Raw genomic sequence first — 20,295 nt, forward strand, 5'->3', positions numbered from 1 at the left:
AAGTACTGCTTGGCAGGTTAGCACTTTCAAGCCAGGAAGTTATAGTGGGGCTCCGTTGTTTACGTCCGTAAACTAGACCTACTGACCGACCGGGGCAACTTTGTCACAACAACAGGCTCGGCAGCAATGTACAGGAAACATACACGGACATGTCAAGGTATCATAGACAACTGTCAATATCGACAGCGAATGGTGCCGAAGTAACGGTCTCTTGGACTCTGATGAAGATCCTAGTGCGAGTGTCTCGGCCGGACAAGGTATGTACTAAGGTATATGGTACTGCTTTTTCCTCTCTCTTTTTGTTACACCCAAACTGTCACCTCTTCGTCTCAAACACACAAACAATCTCCTGAACGGTTCTTCCAACCTACCTAGGTACATACCTCCAAAACGATACCAGGAACCAACATGACCGACACTATCTCCGTCGACTACCTTGTCATCGGCGCGGGTGCTATGGGCATGGCCTTCGTCGATACCCTGATTTCCGATAAGAAGGAGGCTACGGTAGCCATTGTCGATCGCTATTCCCGTCCGGGAGGTCACTGGACAGTTGCTTACCCCTTTGTCACCCTTCACCAACCGTCCCACATCTACGGTGTCAACTCTCGAAAGCTCGGAGATGAGCAAATCGATCAAGTTGGATTCAACAAGGGCCTTGCCGCGGTGGCAACAGGCGACGAGATTGTCGCCTACTACACCAAGGTCCTGAACAGTAATTTCCTTCCGTCCGGTCGCGTCACCTATTACCCACTGCACAACTACACTGGCGATGGAGAGTTTCAATCGCTTGTCACAGGGAAAGCCATCCGGGTTGGACCGAACGCTCGCATTGTAGACTCCACATACGTGAAGGTCACGGTTCCCTCTATGGGCCCACCTTCGTATGAGGTTTCAGACAAAGCCAACCTTGTCACACCCAACGCTTTAGCAACAACACTGAAGCGACCCTACGGCGGGTATACAATCATCGGAGCCGGAAAGACCGCAGTCGACGCATGCTCGTGGCTCTTAGCTCAAGGCATTGACCCGAAGAAGATTTCTTGGATTATGCCGCGCGACTCCTGGTTTCTGGACCGCGCCACCCTTCAACCTCCAGAAACGACGTCAAACCTGGAACAACTGCAGGAAGAAAAATCCGCTGCCATCATGGAGTCCAAAACATCTCAAGAGATGTTCCATCGCATGGAGGAGCTCGGGCATGCGCACCGTCTAGACAAGAGCATCGAGCCCACCATGTTCAGACACGCGATTGTGACAAAGGCGGAGTTTGACGAGGTCAAGAAAGTCAATAACATCATACGCCAGGGACGAGTCAAGCGCATTGACCCAGACAAGGTCACTTTAGAGAAGGGCACATACACTCCTGTGCCTGACACCCTCTTCATCGACTGTACTGCGCCTGGTCTAGGAAACGTGCCACCTATTCCCGTCTTCAATGGCAGAAACATAACGATTCAAAATGTAAAGTTCTTCCAGCCCACGTTCAGCGCCGCTCTCATTGGACACGTCGAAAGTAGCTACGACAACGAAGACTTCAAGAACTATCTTTGCGACCCTTTTCCGTACACTCGCATACCGGCGGAATATCCTACGACCCTTCTGGCTTCTATGAAGAACAGACTCAAGTGGATGGCGGAGCCTAAGGTGAGTGAATGGTGTGCAAAGTCTCGTCTTGACTTTCCCGTCATGGGTTCGCCGCCTAGGGATCCTGAGAAGGCCACAGCTTTCAATGCCAGTATTGAGCAACGGGTGAGGGGGCTTTGTGATCACTTGGAGCAGATGGGAAAGAATGATGCTGCAAGTGTAGTCTAGCTGTAGTTCAGAAGTCCTCTTTGGGGCGTTTCTTCTTTTGATCGGTCTGTTAATTGAAGTAATTACGCATTTGTATTCGAAATGAAACTAGCTTACCAAAGGTTTTCATTCCACCCATCTCTAGTCTTTGGTCTTCGCGTAATCTCACGTCAACCAGTCACTGTCGGTCCTGATAGTCATAAACGAACCATAAGCACTGCGCACCCTCGTTCCTAGGTTAGATTATGTATCCAAGAAGACACTTATGGAACAACTCACTTTGACGCAATTTAAATGTGATGCCATACTTGAGCTATTGACTCCATGAACACAGCGATGACGCAGAGCGACTGAGCTGCTCAAATCATTTACAACTCTTAGCAAAACGAACGCAAAGAGTTGCTCGAATGATGAGGACCGTAAGTACATGTGCTCGCACAGAGAAGAAGGGTTATCACCAAACAATCTCTTTCCATTACAACAACTATCCTAACTACAACATCTCAAAGAGGAAGAAGAAGAGGGGCAAACCACCCCAGCCTTCCGCTAATCCAGTTGCTACCTTGGCATCCACCTATTGAAGACCCTGGACGAAGTCGTAGAGTGCCTCATTGACTTCATCAGCTCGCTCAATATGAAGAAAATGGCCAGCATCAACAGTTCTAATCTGCATTCCCGGAGCGTATGGCAGCGTAGACCGTAACTGCTCTGACGGAATACCGACAGAATCCCTCTCGGCCGCGATGAACAGACTAGGCTGCTCAATGACTCCCGACATCGATCGAATCTCGTTCTCATCAGCCGAGTTGATACCCCGCAAGTAAGATTTGTACCATTTCAGATTTGCCTCAACGCCTCCCTGGGCGCGAACGATGGTTTTCCATTGCTCGCGAGTCGAATTGGTGATGAAGTCGTTGCCGTATTCCGCTCTTCTATCAGCTGCGAGCCATTCTTGAAGTGCACCAATCGGGTTGAAATTCTCCGCCATTACTTTTGGTGCATTGAACGAGTACGCGAGAGAGTATAGAGAACCCAACTGTATCATTGTAAGCTTGAGCTCATGATGGGTAATAATGTTGAACGTACGTGTGCATCCAAAAGGACGTGTGCGTCATCTTCATCGAAGAAGTACCAGTACCCGAGAATGGGGTAGCCGAATGTTGCTTGTGAAATATTGTTATAAGCCTCCACGAAGGTTTGGTTGACGTCTATTCCGGGGGCGTTGTAGCCGATATCCAAGAATGCAAGGGCTGAGAGGTACTGAGACTGGTACGTGTGAAAGCGGGAGAGTACATAAGCTCCGCTGAGGCACGTTAGTCGGACGGTTTGAACAAGACAACATATGGCATTATTGGACTTACAGATCATGCGAAACTGCGATTACCTTGTCAAGACCTTCGCAGTCGAGCAGTTCAGCAAGGTCAGATGCCATTGTCTTCAGACTATAAGCTTCCAGTTCGACGGGCTTGTCTGTACCACCGGTGCCCAGAAGATCTGGGGCTATGATGCCGTAGCCGCGCCTGGTAAAGTATTCGATCTGGTTGACCCAACCGTACGAAGTATCTGGGAAGCCGTGAAGAAACAGGAGGTATGGCTTTTCCTTGTCGAACGGGGCGTTGATGGCGTAGCGGTAGGTCGTTCCGGAAACAGCAAGTTTGACGTTCTTCATCATGCGCACATAGCTGGTGTTTGCAATATCCGACTAATGCAAATCAGCGTCCCAGTACAATTTGAGGAAGCTTGCTTATGGTAAACCTACGGTGTCAAGGCCCACGTTGAACTGACATGTCAGATTCTGATGGAGTGTGAGCATTGTCCTTCCAAAAACGCATTGCTTTGAACCCGTACCTCTGCGCGGCTTTGTTGTGATGTTACTGCCCCTGACGCAAGTATCAGGCTACTCGTCAGGAGAAGAACTTTGAGATCAGAGATCATAGCTATGGTCGAGATGGTAGGAGCTATGTCTGGTTCTGAAATTTACAGCGTTATTGTGGCGGAGTCGAGTGCTGGTATCTGAGGTTTCTGCAAAAGTAGCCATCTTATACGAGGCGCAAGCTGGTGCGCAGGAACTGTTACTACTGTTGACTGATCAGTATGGTATTAGCAATGCTTCCATGGCGGAAAACTGTTATCCCGGCCGTGTTCGGTACGAGTGTTGTTACGGCCGAGTGCTGCGCAGATCCCTCCGGCAACTTCTCTACACCTAAACCAGGCTTAATTTAACCCACGTATCTGTTTGTTCCGTTCTACTCTATTCTAGCTCTCTTGAGTCATGCGTAGAGGACCTGAAGTGAAATTGATAACGTGCCAGAAGAAAGCGGCGATAGCTGACGTTGTTGTTGCTTCATGGTCGCTGTTAGGCAGGGCCATGCGGGGCGCGAAGCCAAGCAACAACCGGCGCTCACAGCTGCCCCGCCTGAACCGTCTGCGTTAGCCTCGTACACCCTTAGCTCAACCTTTCCAGCTAGGCGAATACGTTGACTGTGCTGTAATACTTGTTTAGCTGTGACATCGAGTCACAGTTTTGGGTCGCAATGGCGGTAAGAGCTTCAGAGTCTGACGGTGGTTAAGATCTTGTCGTTTTCACGGACTGCCGTCTCGATCTTTTACCACAGCTCCGCCCACCGCCCCACCTATCAGCCTCGTTGTTAATCTTGTCAATCATTGCGCAATGATGCCAAGTCGCGGGCTCTGCTACGAGATAAACTCAAAGCTGATATATGATACGTCGGGGTAAGTTCGTATTGGGAAAGAAGGTTAAGGTAATACTAAGAAAGATGAAGCTGACCAGCCATCTCTTCGCTCCCGCTACATGCTTGGTATGCCTTGCTCCACTTGCCGGATGCCGTCGAGAGACCAAATACTCTCTAACCATTATCATTCACTTTCGGGCCCTTTCAATCGCACGACAGCCGGTCCCAATACCTCATACAAGGGAGAAAGCACTGATGTGTTTATCTAATTGTACAAATTATAGAGATTCACATGTAATATGTGTACAAGTGCAAGAGTGTTCGAATCTATAACCTGCATAAAGACAGGCTCTAGTAACGCAAATCCTAAACGTAACATATTCTTATTTTGGATTCCAAAATCTTTTCCAAGAAGAATATAGGGTAGAAGAACGAACACTACTAGAAGAGCGCAATAGCCTATTATTGCATCGAAGTCTCGAATATCCTTCCACCCTAGAACAGGTGATTGTTCCGTGGGGGTCTCCCTCAGCCGTCTGAGGCATCTGAGAGCAAGAAAGTATGAGACAGCAGCTATATGATACCACCTTACAGCGAACGACTGATCTTGGACCTGGTCTCGTTTGGGTGATGAGAAAGTGAAGTAAATAGTCAACATCGGCATTACTGCCTGGACAGTTTCGCGGGGAGAGAAACCCTCGAATAGCTGATCAAAGATCCAGTACACGACACGGCATAGGCGGTATCCAACGGACCGAAGGATTACAAGACCTTGTTCGCGGATCTTCCGAGCACTGATCGAAGTCGGATGAATATGAACGATGTCGATCATGGTAACTCTTCGGCCTTGAATCAGCTGTGGTACGGTGCGAAGCGCCACTACTCCATGAGAGAAACGTTGAACTCGTGGCAGTGTCGACAATTCCTCCCGTTTCCATGCATGGAAGATCTGTTCAATATCGGAGCTGTCATCGATAAGAACAGGAAGGAGCCGGGCATCCCAAACGCAGTCGTGAAAGAAGCTATTCTTGTGAAAGAACGTCATGAGAGGGTAGCAGCAATTGTTCTCTGAGCTGAGTACCACAAGTGTTCGGTTGTCCGGATCTTTTAGACAGCTTGAATGCCGATTTCCCTCAAACGTATGCGTGTAATGAGACGATGGGCCAGAGGGAAATATCTGGGAGACTTTATGGCCTTTCGGTAGTGTGTGTAGAATGGAAGTGTTGTCCTTTAGGTGGTTTGTCGAGTAGTCAGCAAGCGGCTCCATGCTGATGTACATTGGCTGCTGTCCCAAACGCACCCAATCGGTGAAAGGAACAGATTGGAGCTCGCCGCTGCGCCTCTGATATTGGTGACTGCTGCCCGTCTGCTTTACGGGAAGTGCCAAACTACCGAATGTGTCGAGCCGCCGTGTGCAGTTGAGCACCGCGAGGAATTCGCCGTCAACGCCTCCCCTGAGGAGTGGTAGACTGATCTTGAGGCCTGTGTTTGTTATGGAATACGGCTTCACCGGACCTGATTGTATGCTTCGCACGACATGTTCACAAGAGGCAAATGCAGCTGGCGAATGGGCAAAAAGCTTGCTGCTGTCGTTTCCCGCAGATGGTGAACCCCATGCCAATATTGACTGGTCATCCGAGTGCTTCACAATCTCTTCTTGTAGCCTCTGGAAAGCTTTCGTGCCTTCGCCGTACAGCAGAGGCATGTTGATGTCGAAGATTCCGAGCAAGCAATAAGCGACGTCTTCGTGTCTTGTTGTCTCTCTTCCTGATGCCCAAGACATTCTCTCAGCAATACTTGCTTGCCTGAGTAAGTTGACATTGGGGCCAAGGAAGCGCTTATCAATTTTTGTAATGGTACAGATCATTTCTGCTAGATCTTCTTTCGTCCCGACGAAGTTCCATCCAGCGTCGTAAAACTCAAGCTTTGGAGGTGCCAGTAGCTCTTGAAGTGTCCACCCTCTCGTAAACCATTTTGATTTGGCAAACGCAGTATTCCTCTCAGCCTCACCGATATCCGCACAAACGTCGTCTAGGTAGACGTAACAGACTTGAGAGTTGCAGTAGTATCGCCACATTGAATTGATCGATTCGGAAAGCTCTGCACTGTTACTTTTGTCGATGCAACAGGTATCAATCCAGAAGAACTGGTGGTCATCCCATTTTGCTTGTTCTCCACAGCCGTAGATTTTCTTATATCCTCTTGTGTCCCTGTATGTGTTGTCTATCACATCGTTGAAGGCGACCTCTTTATAGTCTTTGCTCCATCTATGCGAGAGGATTGCATATTTCGGCTCAGTCTCTTCTGGGTGGTCCTTAAGGCTAAGGTCTCCATCTTCATTCATCTCTAGTAGACGCATGATCTGAATGTAATTTTGCTGTCAGTACTTTGGGTAGTATTTAAGAATATGAACAATAGAATGTAAAGGAAAGGTTAGTGGTGAAACTGATGTTGTGCGAAGAAGAACAGAAGATGACATTCGACGTGGTTGTCGCTTTATGACGCGGGGCGGTGATGAACGCAGTCAGCTAGGGCTGTGCAGGGAGGCTAGGCAACAGCCGGCGCCCACGGCTGCCCGCCTGAACGCCACCAGCTCAACCTTTGGAAACCTTGCCTCTCCGCCTCCACAAAACTAACGCCTAGCTCTAAGAACTATCTGCGCAATAGCTTTCCCCGGAACATGTCAACTTTAGGAAAAACTGAACACCCTGGGGTCTACACTTTCATAGCTTAGTCTCGAATTCTCGCGGGAATGTGAGAACCTTCGGCATTATAGGAAGGAATTTGCCCGTGTCGCCAGCATTCCTGCAACGCGTTTAGACTAGCGTTTTTCAAGTAAAGCCGAAGTGGCCTCTAGCTATTTATTCACCTTGATTCCCCCTCATCACCGGGCTCGACCATACCCAAAATTCATCATCTCTTAGAATCGATACCACATCCAACCCTCGATCTGCGCCTACAATGCCGCTCCTCGCCTCTATTACCGTCTTTCTACTAGCCGCGCTCCATGTCTACATCATGGCTTTGGAGATGTTCCTCTGGACCTCACCAGCAGGGTTGAAAGCTTTCGCACTCAAGCCTGACTTCGCGGCCAAAACTAAGACCATGGCCGCCAACCAAGGCCTGTACAACGGATTTCTGGCAGCTGGCCTCTTATGGTCTTTGGTCCACCCCAGCGCCGTGTTTGCGCCTCAAATCGCTCTGTTCTTCGCGGGTTGTGTATTTGTGGCTGGTGTCTATGGAGGGTTGACGGCAAATACCAAGATTTTCTTTATCCAGGGTCTCCCTGGAGCTCTGTGTCTTGCTGCGGTAGTTTTTGCGTAGGCGACCGTACCCTAGCTATGCCTATCAACAAGTCTAAGACTAAATAAATTAAGTGATACGTCTAGCTGTGTGATGTGCTTATCTGTGAGGTACGTCGCTACATTACGAGGACCGAGCTAGCACAGTACAGCATCCATTTGTCGGCGTAATCTTTTGGCCTGAGCGTATGTCGCGACCTCGGACCGACATGAGGGGAAGGAGTCAATCACCATTCTGTCGGTTGACGGTCATGTTGGAACTGCTGGCCATATCGCTAACGCGCAAAGGGGAAGAACACTACGCGAAAGAACCCGAGCGATCTTTAGAGAGCAATAGGATGTTGACGTGCACAACAAATAGGAAGGTATCTTCTATCGATTATCGATATAGAATCTTTTGTATGCTATAGGCGCCGCAATGAACCCGGAATCAGTTCCACTTCAGCGCACCAAATGTCATTACCTTGTTTCCAATATCGTGTACCGCTAGCACATTCCTGTGAAAGTTGGCTCCAAGGATATACGGCAGGTCGCCACCCCAGGGCGGAGTAGATGGCTCCATGAAACCCACGATGCATGTCTGCTTCTCCTCGTCGATTACGCCCAGGGTTCCATCGACGAGAACGTCTGATGAGGCGTAAGGAAGGTCCGTTCCGTTGATGCGAATGGCAACGGAAGGTATCTTCGCATTGCACGAAGCCACCCAAAGCCCGTCATCCTCACTGAAGGAAGCCGGGGGGTCGAAGGCTGCGGCGATTGTCTCTACAAGACCCTTCGGGACCATGCTGTAAGCAGTACCGGTGTCCAGGATCGTGAATCTTTCTTGACTGTCGCCGTAATGGGTGCCCGCGGAGGTGCCTGGGGCCCAGGCAATGAACTTTCCGTTGACCACAAACCCGTCAGGTCGGATGACATAGTGGACATACTCGTTTTCCAGCTGGTAGTGATCGAACGTCTCTTTGAGGATTGGCGTAGTAGCGTATGCACCCGTGAGCGGCAAAGACGATGACGATGGCGCTCCTCCTATCGTAAGGAAACCTGTAGCTGACAAGTCCGCGTCGTCTTTGCCCCTCTTGCCGAGCACGACTGAGAAGATGGGCTTTGCGACCAAGCCTTGGTCATAGGCGGTCTCCAACCATGGTTTGACAAATATGGGCTTTTTGCCGCCGTCCTGGGACGGGTCCGCGCCCTCAAAGATGGCGGTGGTTGCACCAAGTCCCCAGCCTAGTGACTTTTGTTAACAAACACTCATAGCAGACGACATGCTGTACGTACCCATGAGCCCACTAGTTAGATTGCCTGCGCTCAGCCAGTAGGTTCTATCCACGAACGACATCTTCTGATTCTTGACCGTCACACCTCCAAAGCCAACGTCTTCAAGACCCACAATGCCAGTCGCAAATTCCCCTCCGCCATATGTCACGTTGAAGTTCTGGTCCGCGATTTGGCCGCCAGAAAAGCTTTTGGGGCCGAATTTTGGAAATCCGCAAGTGGGCTGAGATCTACAATGAGAAACGTTTAATATCAGATTCAAGGTACCAGACGAGAGTTGGGTAATGCGTTGGACTTACTGTTGCGTGCCGTTTACGTCTACGCACACGAAATCGGCCTTTGGTACCCAAAAACTGCTGCTTCCAGTGTCGATCAAAACTTGAAGCGTCTCCGTGCCAATGGTCACGTCAATGGCATATTGCGCTCCGTCATAGATGGTGCGCAATGGTCCACCGCTTTGGCGTTTCGCAAGTTGTCTGCCAGCGCCAGAACGCAGCTTGAGGGGAATGGTTGAGTCGACTACCGGTATACCACGCTCTTGGAGTGCTAGAGCATGCACGTTGGATAGGGAAGCTACATCGCGACGTGAGAGTGGGTGTGCTGGCGAGCTGGATGCAAAGGCAGAAAGGAATGCGACTGCCGCAAAAGCGACCTGTTGGTTTTTGCGCGTCTGCATTGTTGAGCTAGGTGATGGAATCCAAGGTTCCAATGTGTAAAACAAAGTTCACGAAGAAAAGAGCGCGAACGGGAGGAACAATTATTACAGCCTCCCCCCTGGCACGGGTGTAAGCTTGGAAACGGTCCGTAGACAATACCGAAGAGAGACTTAATCTTACCGCCGGTGAGCACGGTCGACATAACACCGAGATTAGCGCCGTGACGCCATCATTCGTATTGGCTGATACGAATAGAAAACCACGAAAGAGAGATGGGCCGAACATGGTATGTATTGTTCAATTTTGAGGCTCGAATCTGCGTCCGCTCAGCCCTATACAAGCATTGCACTGAGGGCGCTATTGTATGTTTTGCTTTTGCTTCCTTTTGCTCTCTTTTTGCTCATCATCACAACACCTTCGGAGTTCTCACGAATGCGGTGCACTATACAACATGCCGCTTTACGGAGGGTAGCGCGATTCGATTTTAACCGAAGTGACTTCTGGTGTACGTCACCGTCACCGTCAAAGCTGAACCATCAGCATTGCAAGTGCCCGGACAACCTTAATCAGTGCAAACCCGTCAATTTTCCTCCCTTCGTAGCTTCCTAGAGCACACAGCCTCCAACTACTGTTCTGCTTCCTTCCTGAATGGTATCACTTCATCGACCGTGCCGAAGCCGGCTCTTCGCGCTACAGAAACGCTGTCCTCGAACCGCTCCGTTCCAGACGCAGCCTGCACACCTAACTGCGAACGATCATCATTCCGCACATCAGCAAGCCCGTCATGCCCACTCAAAAGCGTGTCAGTCTCTTTAACTTCATCCCCACTAACTTCGATCAGCTCCCCAAACCTAACCTCCATCCCACGCAGCTCTTCCGAAACATTCTCGTATCCGCCTAGCGTGCCAGAGCCTCTCATAACGACCGCTTCAAGTGTACCTCGTCCAGTAGTCGTCATCAGAAGCTGCATGAAACCCCCACTGATAGCTGAAACGCCGTGGTTCTGGACGTAGAGAGCTACGAGCCCTAGTACTACGATTGGTATTGCTAGGGCGAGTGAGAGGCCGTATGGTAGGAAGAAGGCGAGTTTGTTCTCGAAGCGGTAGACGTTGAAAGCGCGGGTCTCTGTTCCGTTGACTGTGGCGAAGCGTTGGCTTAGGGAAAGTGCAGAGATTGTGGTGTTGATGAGGAGCTCGTTGGCCATGTCGGGATCAAATGCTGGACAGTCATAATGTTTCCCTCTTTCATGAAGTCGTTGCTCGAAAACACCAAGTGGCCAGATCTCACTTTGTTGAGGAATGTCTATCAACAAGGGCTCCGCGTCGAGCACGCATGTTTCCACGACTTTACCATCTCTAGTTGTGTAAGGCTTTGAATTGTTCGACATGCTGGGATACTTAAATGTGCTCCCTCTGGCAACGCTTCCAGACTGATCGAGGTTCCGTGCGTAATACTTGTAAATTGATGTAGTGTCTGAAAGCTGAGACCATTGCTCAAAACTTCCGTTGAAGCTGTCGAAACTTGTCTCATATTCCGGTACAGATTCCTCGTCCCCAATCACATAAGAGATATGCTGTGCTCCGCCAGCGTGTGATATGGTGACGTAATATCTCACTATCCTAGGCTGACACACTGTTTCGGTTATAGGTACAATGACATGTATGCCGGAGCCCGGAAAATTTTCGACGTCCTCTGTATATGCAGATAGCGAGTGATTCATAGTAGGCTGCCACTTGTCTTTGTCTAAACATGGCCAATACCGTGGATTTTCTTCATAGTGGCCGACACGGTGGGTGATCGATGTACTCCCAAAGAAAAGGTTCGAAAGTTCGTAGTTCCTCAACTCGCAACTGGGTTCAGAGTGCTCTATCTTCCAAACCGACTCCGGATATTCGAAAGGGAAAGCGTTTAAGCCTATTTGCTTGATTGTGCTTTCCATGGTGCGGTTCGTAGTCTCGCAATCTAGTGTGGTGCCAAGAAAATTAAGTTCATACGATGTGTTCTCTCTGCTTGCTTGCTTCAGCCTCGATATCTCGCCTACGATGAGGTTTGAGCGTATGATATAATCCATACCAGGGGTCATGCTGTGGGGAAATCAGTATACACCAGATATAACCTTAGCAACGCTGTGGTTTGGTCGGAATGATATGGACTGACCTTTCTGTAGAACAATTTTCTAGCAACGACGAATCTTGTACCGCTTCCGGGAATGTCGGAGGCCTCGGATCGTATACACCGTCTGTGTTGTAATCACAATGTATTAAGGCTATAACATTGTCGTCCGTAATGTCTTGGAGAGTCCTGTAGTGAAAGACGGACACATTGAAGCTTTGATCGATGGAGGAGGACTGCAGTCCGACGACTAGAGTACCCGGAGGGTACAATGTTGCAATAGGTACAAGCCAGCAAAATATAGCTACGGCGACAAGCATTGGCGTTTTGAAGTACAAGTGGTAGTTGAGAAGACGGAGCGGATTTGTTTGCACTTGGAACAGGTCTTCGATTAGGGTGATCTGCACATTGTAAGCTTCCGTTTTGCTAGTGAGACCAAAAAGAATAGTACCTTAAGCGCACGCTTCCTGAATGTTGCCCAGAGGTATTGCGTGTAGCATGTCCCAATGCTTGCTACTAGTGCCGCACGAAACGCGGTAACTAGCACTAGCGATACCGTAGTAGCGTAGGCTTGTGGGATTGTAGTGGTCTTTGCAGAGGGCATAGAGCCTGGGAAGATGATACGACCGTCGAGGTAGGCGAAGAAGCAGTAGTGCGTTGCTGCACAAATGAAAGCTGATTATACGCTGTTAGCATCGTAGACAAGCAAATTCAAAACGCTACATATCATATTTACATATAAAGTAGAAGCCTAGTATTGTGACAGGCGTTATCCATGTCCGTTTCCACCTCGAGCGTTTACCGAATAGAGAGCCAGGCGAGTGCTCGATGGGACTTCTAGTCTGGTCGGAAGAAGCTGGTCTTTCCGACGATTCCAACGCTGCGTCTGAAAATGAAGATGAAGTGGCAGCCGAGACTGGGTCGAAACTTGATCGAAGCACTGGGCTGACGTTGAAACCTGAGCAGATGGACTCAGTTCGCGATCTCGCCGCAGCCTCGTTTCGTTCATGAGACTCATTTCGTTCGAGTGGGCGTCCGCTCATGACGGTCTCCTGAGGCGAGGAGTTCGTACACTGGTGCATTGTTTACGGTAGATTGATCTCGCTATCTCTAGTCGCTTCGAAGACAGCTGCTGAGGTGGGAAGAGAAGATTGAAGACGGATTGCAGAGGTTCTCTCAAGGCTAAATCTGGTATCAGACACAGCGGCGCAGCAGGTAATCCGGCTGATTTGGGGGCCTGCCAACGATTCGGCCCCACCATTCCTGTAAGTGAGATGATGTCAGCGCTGCGGTTGTACTCTCTATTACTACCATATTATTCGGTTCACTCTGTCGTTCCTGAGTAAAGAGACCGTCATGCCATGTCACAGTGTCGATCAAAAGTGTTGCGGAATGCGTTCTTACTTGAATGGGTACCCCTCAAATGCGATGCGTGCACGTCGCGCCAGAACTCTACAACAGGCCAGAGTCCCATCAACCTGTCATCGCAAAATCTTCGTGGCCTGTCTTCCATTCCGCTATACGAGCGGAGAGCGAAGGCGGAAGGAAGGCAACGGTTTCATGGGGTTCGGTAGGTTTTTGCGACACCGTACGACGGAAAAGAGACAGGCTATAAGCGAAGGGAGGCTGGGACTCGAACGGCGGTGCGGGTGCAGTATGGATGACGTGTGTATGTGTCGCAATCACAGGCGATAGCTATGTATGTACGAAAAGTTCGACCGCCATTCAGTCGCATCACTGCCAAATGCAATCTCCTGGCAGCGGTTTGGTTGCGCAAAGAGAAGGAGCAGTACGCGAGCGAAAGTGGCAACGTGTAAAGGGCCACATGTTGTCGCTGGCTACTTCAGATTAGCTAGATGAGTCGAGTTCTGGTGGGCGCAGTGCTTTTGCGGCACAGGGTGCGTAGAGGAGCAGGCACACAGTGAACAATGACGCGGGCGTCGAGTACATGTCGTTAGCGCATAATTGGACCCTGCCCAGCCCCGCGCTTTCCCAGGGGCCTTGGAGATGACCTGCGTGCCTGCCCACACTCCAACAGCCTCGCATATACCCACACTACCAGCAGCCACAGCCATCGCTTGCGCACTTCCTTACAGTCAGAATTATTTCTGATACTGGGTTATCCCATCAACTAGATCCAGGTGTTGGCCGCTCAGGCGATCATAAATTAGCAGGTACGATGATGATCCCATCCAGCGTGTTCCGCTGGCATGATATTGAGTTACTACACTGGATCCCTCGATGTTGTTTTTTCCACCTAAAGCACCGAGCTGATTCGATTGTAGACATCACTGGCCATGATCCATCGCGAATAAGCCACCCACGAGTTCCGAATCCACACTACACCCTCTACGTTGAAGGTCTCTCGAACCGGGGCTATCGCAACTGAACGAACCCGATCAGATGGAACACCCGACAGCAGCAGAACTGGATTGGTCTATCGTGGCAGAAAGGAAATCATAGCCTTTCAACACAGCCTTCCACCCTTCCGATTCGGGATTGCTACTGAGTTCGCAGATATGCGGCGCACCCTCGACGATAGCAAGGCCCGATGACACACCTTTCATTACGAGCGCCTCGTACGTCCCCTGCAACTGCTCCCAGGGGATCAGGTCATCGCTCGTGCCATGAACAAGGAAGGTCGGCGTCTTGTACTGGCCGCTTACAATCTGTGCGCGTGGGCTGGCTCAGATGATTTCCTCTAATGCAGGCTGTGGGAGAAATGCATCACCCTAGAAAGATGCACACACCTTATACAAGGAAAAGACTGAGCAGGCCTAGAGCCTACATCAACGTTAGGCCACCTACTTTGTAGGTTTCTACGTTAATGTAGGCTGCAGACCTGTTTAGCTTGTTCCTAGGATGACGTGCACAACATGAAATGCATTGAGAGCTCGCACATTTGTATACACTCCGGAGAAGTTCCAGCTAAGTGCTAAGGACTAATCACTATTAACGATATTGTAAGATACTACAATGGTATGGCGAGTGCGAGTGATGCTGGATTTGGGACCTTCGCCGCTGCTATGCTATGGTTGAGTGGGTGCAAGTACTATGGAAGTCACAGAGAGTACCATGGAAGTAGGGGCAAGTACCATAGAAGTGCAGCTACTAGCAACCCGAAACCTCCGAAAAGATTCTGTTAACCTGCACCAAACTTCAGAACCTCAACACAAACAGAAAATCAGCAACGCAAACAACATGAAGTGGACGAAAGAAATCATCCGCGCGCGAAATACCCTCCTCAGAAAGCATTATGCGCAATTCGACGGTCTTCTTGAAGATGGACCGGAGTGGAATACGCTCGCCCGTTCCGGAACAGTATGGGACAAAGTCTACCAGATACGAAATGCAGCACCCTGGAGAGATGCGCAACACCAAATGCGTCGAGAACTTGCATACTTGGATACGCTGCGAAAAGATTTCCAGCTAAGAGCTGAGGACACATCACCATCAAAGACCATGCAAGATACTACAGTGTTTTGTACTAACGTACTTGCCAATTTTTCTTGGAGAAGCTGCGCCATAGAACACAACAGTCTATCGTTAGCGACCGCAAAGAAGGTCGAAGCGGCCATACCATTGCAAAAAGACGGTGGAAGCGCGTTGCTCAACGCGATGAATTTGCGGCTTCCATCCTCGAGCGAGTTGATAAAACTCGACAACGGCGAGGAGTCCAAGGAGATAGAGTATCTCGAACTGCGCAACAACATTGTTGCACTACAGGCTGTACTATCGAGTACCTATATCGAGCGAGCATCAACCCCGGAGAACCTCCTAGAGGACATAAGGATCATATCGAGGATACTGTTTCGAGGTATGCAAATGCCATTCAAGGCTGGCTTAATCCGCCACATGCCAGTCCAGGTTCACTCGAACCCAAAGGCCATATTCCCCTATCCAGGCGAAGTCGAGGCGAATCTGGAGCGGTGGTCGAAGTTTGCTGCGCACGACCAAGAGGGCATACATCCTCTGATAAAAGGTGTATGGGACACTCTGTACTACGTCAGCGTCCATCCATTCCCAGATGGCAACGGCCGAACATCACGCCTTTTGTTCGCTACACACGTCGCCAGGCATGGCATGATCCCTGCTATATGCACCGACGGGCTCTCAACAGAGCAGTACCTTAAGAATGTGCACAGCGCCAGGACAGATGCGCTCCCATGGTGCAAGGATGTGATCCTCGCGCAAATCGACGTGCTGGAGAAACAACGGTGATATCAACCCGCTTAGTATCAAAAGGAGGACATGAGACGTCGAGGCCAAGTCGGATAATGCTTAGCATACCTATGCAACCAGACTGCGACACGGCATACTCGAGGATCCATCTGAGGAAGCTGCCGTTCTTGGGAGGGTGGCGTCCACCGACTGAACAGGGTACTGCCTTCTTGATGGCAGACCTTGTTATGCGGAAGGCTTTGGCAACACCCCAAACAGCGAGCTGGTTTGGCGAGATGCCGCATGACAATTGCACAACGCGCGACGTGCCTACTCAATGATCGAACTGTACATATAGGCACTGGGAAAGTATACGCTCCTTGAGCTTTTCGAGGGATGTCTATCATGTTGCCGCTGTTCATGCTCTGAGTTATAGCTGTGCGTTATTACTGTATCGCCATATGATTAATTCACCGCGAACCTTCCCCGCGTCTCACCCGCTCCATGCCACGCGTCTACGTGCATCTGTCCCACTGCAACCCTCTCACACGCGTCGCCTACCAAGCGAACGAGCATGACGTTGTATGTACACCACTCTGCATCGCGGAAAGCTTGATCGTACACCTCTTCGTCTGAGAAATATCCATTATCCGAGAGATGAGAGATGACCGACCCGTTCTTAGTGAGGCTATTATTCGACTTCCAAGCCGAAAGCGCGAGGAGCTTCAGGTCTCCACTGGCGATGGACAGCGCATATTCTTGCGGAAGGCCTATGAGCATGCCGCAGCGACGTTTATTGCTGTCGAAGACGTAGTATGAGTCTTCGGTGATGGGGCTAGATGTGCTCTGGAATGGGTCAAAAAGCCCTTTTGGAACCTTGGTGAGTTCGAACGCTCCCAGAGGGACACTCATACATTCGAAGACAATCGTAGCTGGCGGGGCGAGCTGATGTGTCGCGAGCGGCCTAAACAACGAGCTTATCGGCCTATGGCCTGGGCGCACAAGATCTGCATATCGAACTCGCCCGATCCAGCCCGACCAACTCCAGCTTGGTTGTTGCGAGGCTGTCAGTCGCCGCTCGATAGTAGTGACTGGAGTCCAAAGTAAAGCGAGATCCAGAAGGGGAGTCGGGAGGCCGCCGACAAAAGGCCAATCGAACATGCGAGTTAGCATAGTCTGAATGCCAGTGAAAGCATTGAGAATATCATCCGGAAATCCCATTTTCTTTGCGGTGTACTCTGCGATGATTTCTTCGTACCAACGAAACTCGTCCAGTGGACTATATGTGCCAGCTCGAGTAGTCTTGGACTTCAGTTCTGCGCTTGTCGTGCGCATCTTGTCCAATGTATAGAAGCTGGTGTCATCGCTGATGTATCTATCTTCGCACAAAAGCTGCTTCTTGCAGTGAAAGTACACCTGTTCACCAAGGAAGTATATGCTCCGGTTCGATAGTAATCGTTCTTGGAATGTCCAGGCGCGCGTGTTGTAAATACAGTCGACGTCTACACCATCGTAGGTGTGATTAGCCAACATGTTCTCCAAGGATGATCGCTCCACCATGTGTAGTCCAGGGGTGACGAAGGTTGCGGTGGTGTTGCGGGCCGTAGGCGGAATGCCGGGTAGGCCGGCGTCGGCGGAGTCTCCGTTTAGAGCCACTATCGTGGCCACGGCGCAACTGTAAATTGCGCACATCTGGGCTAGGGCGCTCGCTTTGTTGGCAGCGTCATCTTGGATGATGCACTGAGTTTGGTAAGTGGAAGACCCAATTTATCGTGCTGAATCCGCCTACCATCGTATCAACCCACAAGTATCGCTCACCCAGGCTCTTGACAAAGGTCATTGCGTCCCTGATGGTTCGGGTCAAAGGCTGCTTGGAAAGAGTTCCGGGCTGGCGCAACTGGTCGTAATTCTCCATCAGGGTCAGGAACTGTTTCGAAGCGCCCCAGACGTAACTCAAGGCGAAATACCGATCCTTGAAATTCCCAACCGCGAGACAATCATCGATAACATCCAGAAGCAAAAGCGGCCCAGTCTCAGTAACTGATGTCTGGTGTTCATTGCAGGCATGGCCGTGATCTTCTTCGCAGTCACCAAGCCAACTCTTGATCAACTCCACATCCGCCCAGTGATGTCTTACTGTCCGACTATACTCTGATTTTCGAACCTTGAAGTCCTTCAATGCCGCCTCACACTCCTGCGAATCCAGGTCATCATCATGTAGAAACACACACGTTGTCAGCCCGTTGAAATCCCCAGGATACTTCCGCGCATCAACCGATGGACTTTGATCTCTTCCTTGTCGTCTCTGGAACTCTCGGGCGCGGATAACATGGCGACAACAATCGCAATAGAGAATAGGCTCGGTCAGATGCTGGTTTTCCTCACATTCTCGGAAGCCGTTGTTCAACCAGGTTGGAGTACCAATGCTAGCGAAGCCCGTACGCTCGTCTTCTTCTAGAGCTATCTGGCAGGGCACGCACAGCTCTCCTCCGTTGATACCATCGTTCAATTGTCGGATCGCGGCGCGGGAGTACGAATTGAACATCGCCAGACATTGTGTCTTGAGATTGAACGGACGGAGTGGCGCGCTGGGATGGAGCCTTTATCACGTGCTTGTGTGCGGGGTACATGCGCTAAGACGAGCTAGGGAAGGCCACGCACAGGCTGCGCAGCACACCTGGGCAGGGAGAGAATGCCCAGTTCCTACAACACTCGCCGATGGCATGCTGGCATGTTCTTCAACCTTTCACCTGAAGTTCACGACACTAATTGCACGGGCTGACATGTCTCAACATTGCCATTCGCGCAGCAGCTCCGTCTCCACGAAACCTGCGAATCGCACAAGAACCTGAATGACTGCCATCTTCGCTGTCTCGACGCAACGTCTCCCATATACTATCATGGACACTTCATCTGTGGAGAGAGCTGATGTATGTGACTTACACGATTAGGCTACCGTCTCAACCTGCGCTCTCCGCACCCAGATTTCCGCTCACAAAAACAACGAGTACAGCAGCGTATCTACAAAGTCATCAGTTGAGCAGCGGCAGTTTTCCAGTCGACTCACCCAGCAGTAGCAGCGAACAGCTCCGCTTGTCGGGCGTTTGTCAGAATGCCAACGTTGGTAGCAAAAAGTGCTGTGAAAAGAGCTATGATGCCGAGCTTGGTTTTTGGGGATTTGGTCGCATAAAGGCTGACGATTGCGCCAACAAGGAGTGCTGCCGCGTTTATCGTACTTAGTATCGTGACACATCTCGCGACACGATGATCTGGCGCATATATTATGTCTTGTCGCACGTTCCGAGGCTTGTGTTCACATTAGCTCGGCTGCTCGTCAAAGTGGGTTGGAACAGCTGCATCGTACCCCGAATAGCCATGAGCAGTAGTCTTGCAGGAAAGCCGTGAGACGATCGCGGTCTTCACCGCGTAACGCTACAAGATCGTGCGGATCATCATACAATGCAGTGCTATTACCACCCAGCGTTGGGTAAGGAGGGCCTGAGCTGCAGTTGAAGAAGCGGTATCGGAAGGCTTCAAGGGTTGTTTTGGTGGGCCGTGAAAGGGTCGCCAGATGGCTCTCATAGAACAGTGCTTCTCCTAGAGCACATCTTAGTCTAAGGCAAAGAGCATTTTGCGCGACTTACTCACTGTATTCCTTGAGTGTCTGCCCTATCTCATCGGCCAACTCTTTCCTGCGCTTTTGTCGGGCATCTCGTGAAGCTGCGTCACAGAACACCGCCCAGTTGCGTGAGTATTGTTTAGTCCCCAGATCTTCCCTGTGCTGCTCGCGATCCAGCGTGTCTTGTTCAGCTTGCAAATCTGACAGATGGCTCTGTAGGTGCAGTAAATGACGGGAAGCCAATCGATTGAATCGCTTGTAAACCGCTGAAGTTTGGTCTGGGTCACTCGCAATAAAGGCTGCAAGGGAAGGGTAGCCAGGTAAGTAGTCTTGTGTCCCAGCTTGCTTTTCGATGTCCATGATGTGAAAAATGTCACGAAGCTCGCCCACTCGATTACTCTAATGCGTCCCGCTGACCGGTTCACTTAGCACCTGCCCTCTCGACCATAGCGCACAATGATGCATGGGCTTGATGCGGGACTCACCGATCGAGGAGCTGCAAGAATTGCTCTATACGTCGTTATTCGATGGCTCTCGCTTAAGCCCGCGGATGGCCTAAGGCTGAGCATGGAGGCGACCAATCCCCAACATATTACATGTCACCTAAGGCACGCTGGTATCCGTGCCCCGCCGAACCCGCATCTGATCGTTTCACCCGAAAACCAAATTGTCAACCTTGAATTTCC

At 50.4% G+C, this 20,295-nt stretch overlaps 6 protein-coding genes across 6 annotated transcripts; 2 read left to right on the top strand and 4 right to left on the bottom strand.

Moving 5' to 3' along the window:
- Positions 1-408: 408 nt before the first annotated feature.
- Positions 409-1,815, top strand: J4E79_010771 (uncharacterized protein; the record flags this gene model as incomplete). Its single annotated transcript, XM_049359604.1, has 1 exon — positions 409-1,815. One exon carries the CDS (start codon positions 409-411, stop codon positions 1,813-1,815), a length of 1,407 nt encoding a protein of 468 aa, XP_049205906.1.
- A 553-nt stretch (positions 1,816-2,368) lies between these two features.
- J4E79_010772 (uncharacterized protein) lies at positions 2,369-3,463 on the bottom strand (the record flags this gene model as incomplete). The annotated part of the gene is made up of 3 exons (XM_049359605.1): positions 2,369-2,830; positions 2,881-3,060; positions 3,179-3,463. 3 exons carry the CDS (start codon positions 3,461-3,463, stop codon positions 2,369-2,371), a joined length of 927 nt encoding a protein of 308 aa, XP_049205907.1.
- Positions 3,464-8,219: 4,756 nt separating this feature from the next.
- J4E79_010773 (uncharacterized protein) lies at positions 8,220-9,737 on the bottom strand (the record flags this gene model as incomplete). The annotated part of the gene is made up of 3 exons (XM_049359606.1): positions 8,220-9,013; positions 9,065-9,291; positions 9,361-9,737. 3 exons carry the CDS (start codon positions 9,735-9,737, stop codon positions 8,220-8,222), a joined length of 1,398 nt encoding a protein of 465 aa, XP_049205908.1.
- Positions 9,738-10,342: 605 nt separating this feature from the next.
- Positions 10,343-10,921, bottom strand: J4E79_010774 (uncharacterized protein; the record flags this gene model as incomplete). The annotated part of the gene is made up of 1 exon (XM_049359607.1): positions 10,343-10,921. One exon carries the CDS (start codon positions 10,919-10,921, stop codon positions 10,343-10,345), a length of 579 nt encoding a protein of 192 aa, XP_049205909.1.
- A 4,109-nt stretch (positions 10,922-15,030) lies between these two features.
- J4E79_010775 (uncharacterized protein) lies at positions 15,031-16,050 on the top strand (the record flags this gene model as incomplete). Its single annotated transcript, XM_049359608.1, has 2 exons — positions 15,031-15,308; positions 15,369-16,050. 2 exons carry the CDS (start codon positions 15,031-15,033, stop codon positions 16,048-16,050), a joined length of 960 nt encoding a protein of 319 aa, XP_049205910.1.
- A 405-nt stretch (positions 16,051-16,455) lies between these two features.
- Positions 16,456-17,905, bottom strand: J4E79_010776 (uncharacterized protein; the record flags this gene model as incomplete). Its single annotated transcript, XM_049359609.1, has 2 exons — positions 16,456-17,730; positions 17,780-17,905. 2 exons carry the CDS (start codon positions 17,903-17,905, stop codon positions 16,456-16,458), a joined length of 1,401 nt encoding a protein of 466 aa, XP_049205911.1.
- Between the last annotated feature and the right edge of the window lie 2,390 nt (positions 17,906-20,295).

The sequence above is a fragment of the Alternaria viburni genome, assembly GCF_023758015.1.
Source record: "Alternaria viburni strain BMP 2772 chromosome Unknown scaffold_33, whole genome shotgun sequence".
Lineage (NCBI taxonomy): Eukaryota > Fungi > Ascomycota > Dothideomycetes > Pleosporales > Pleosporaceae > Alternaria > Alternaria viburni.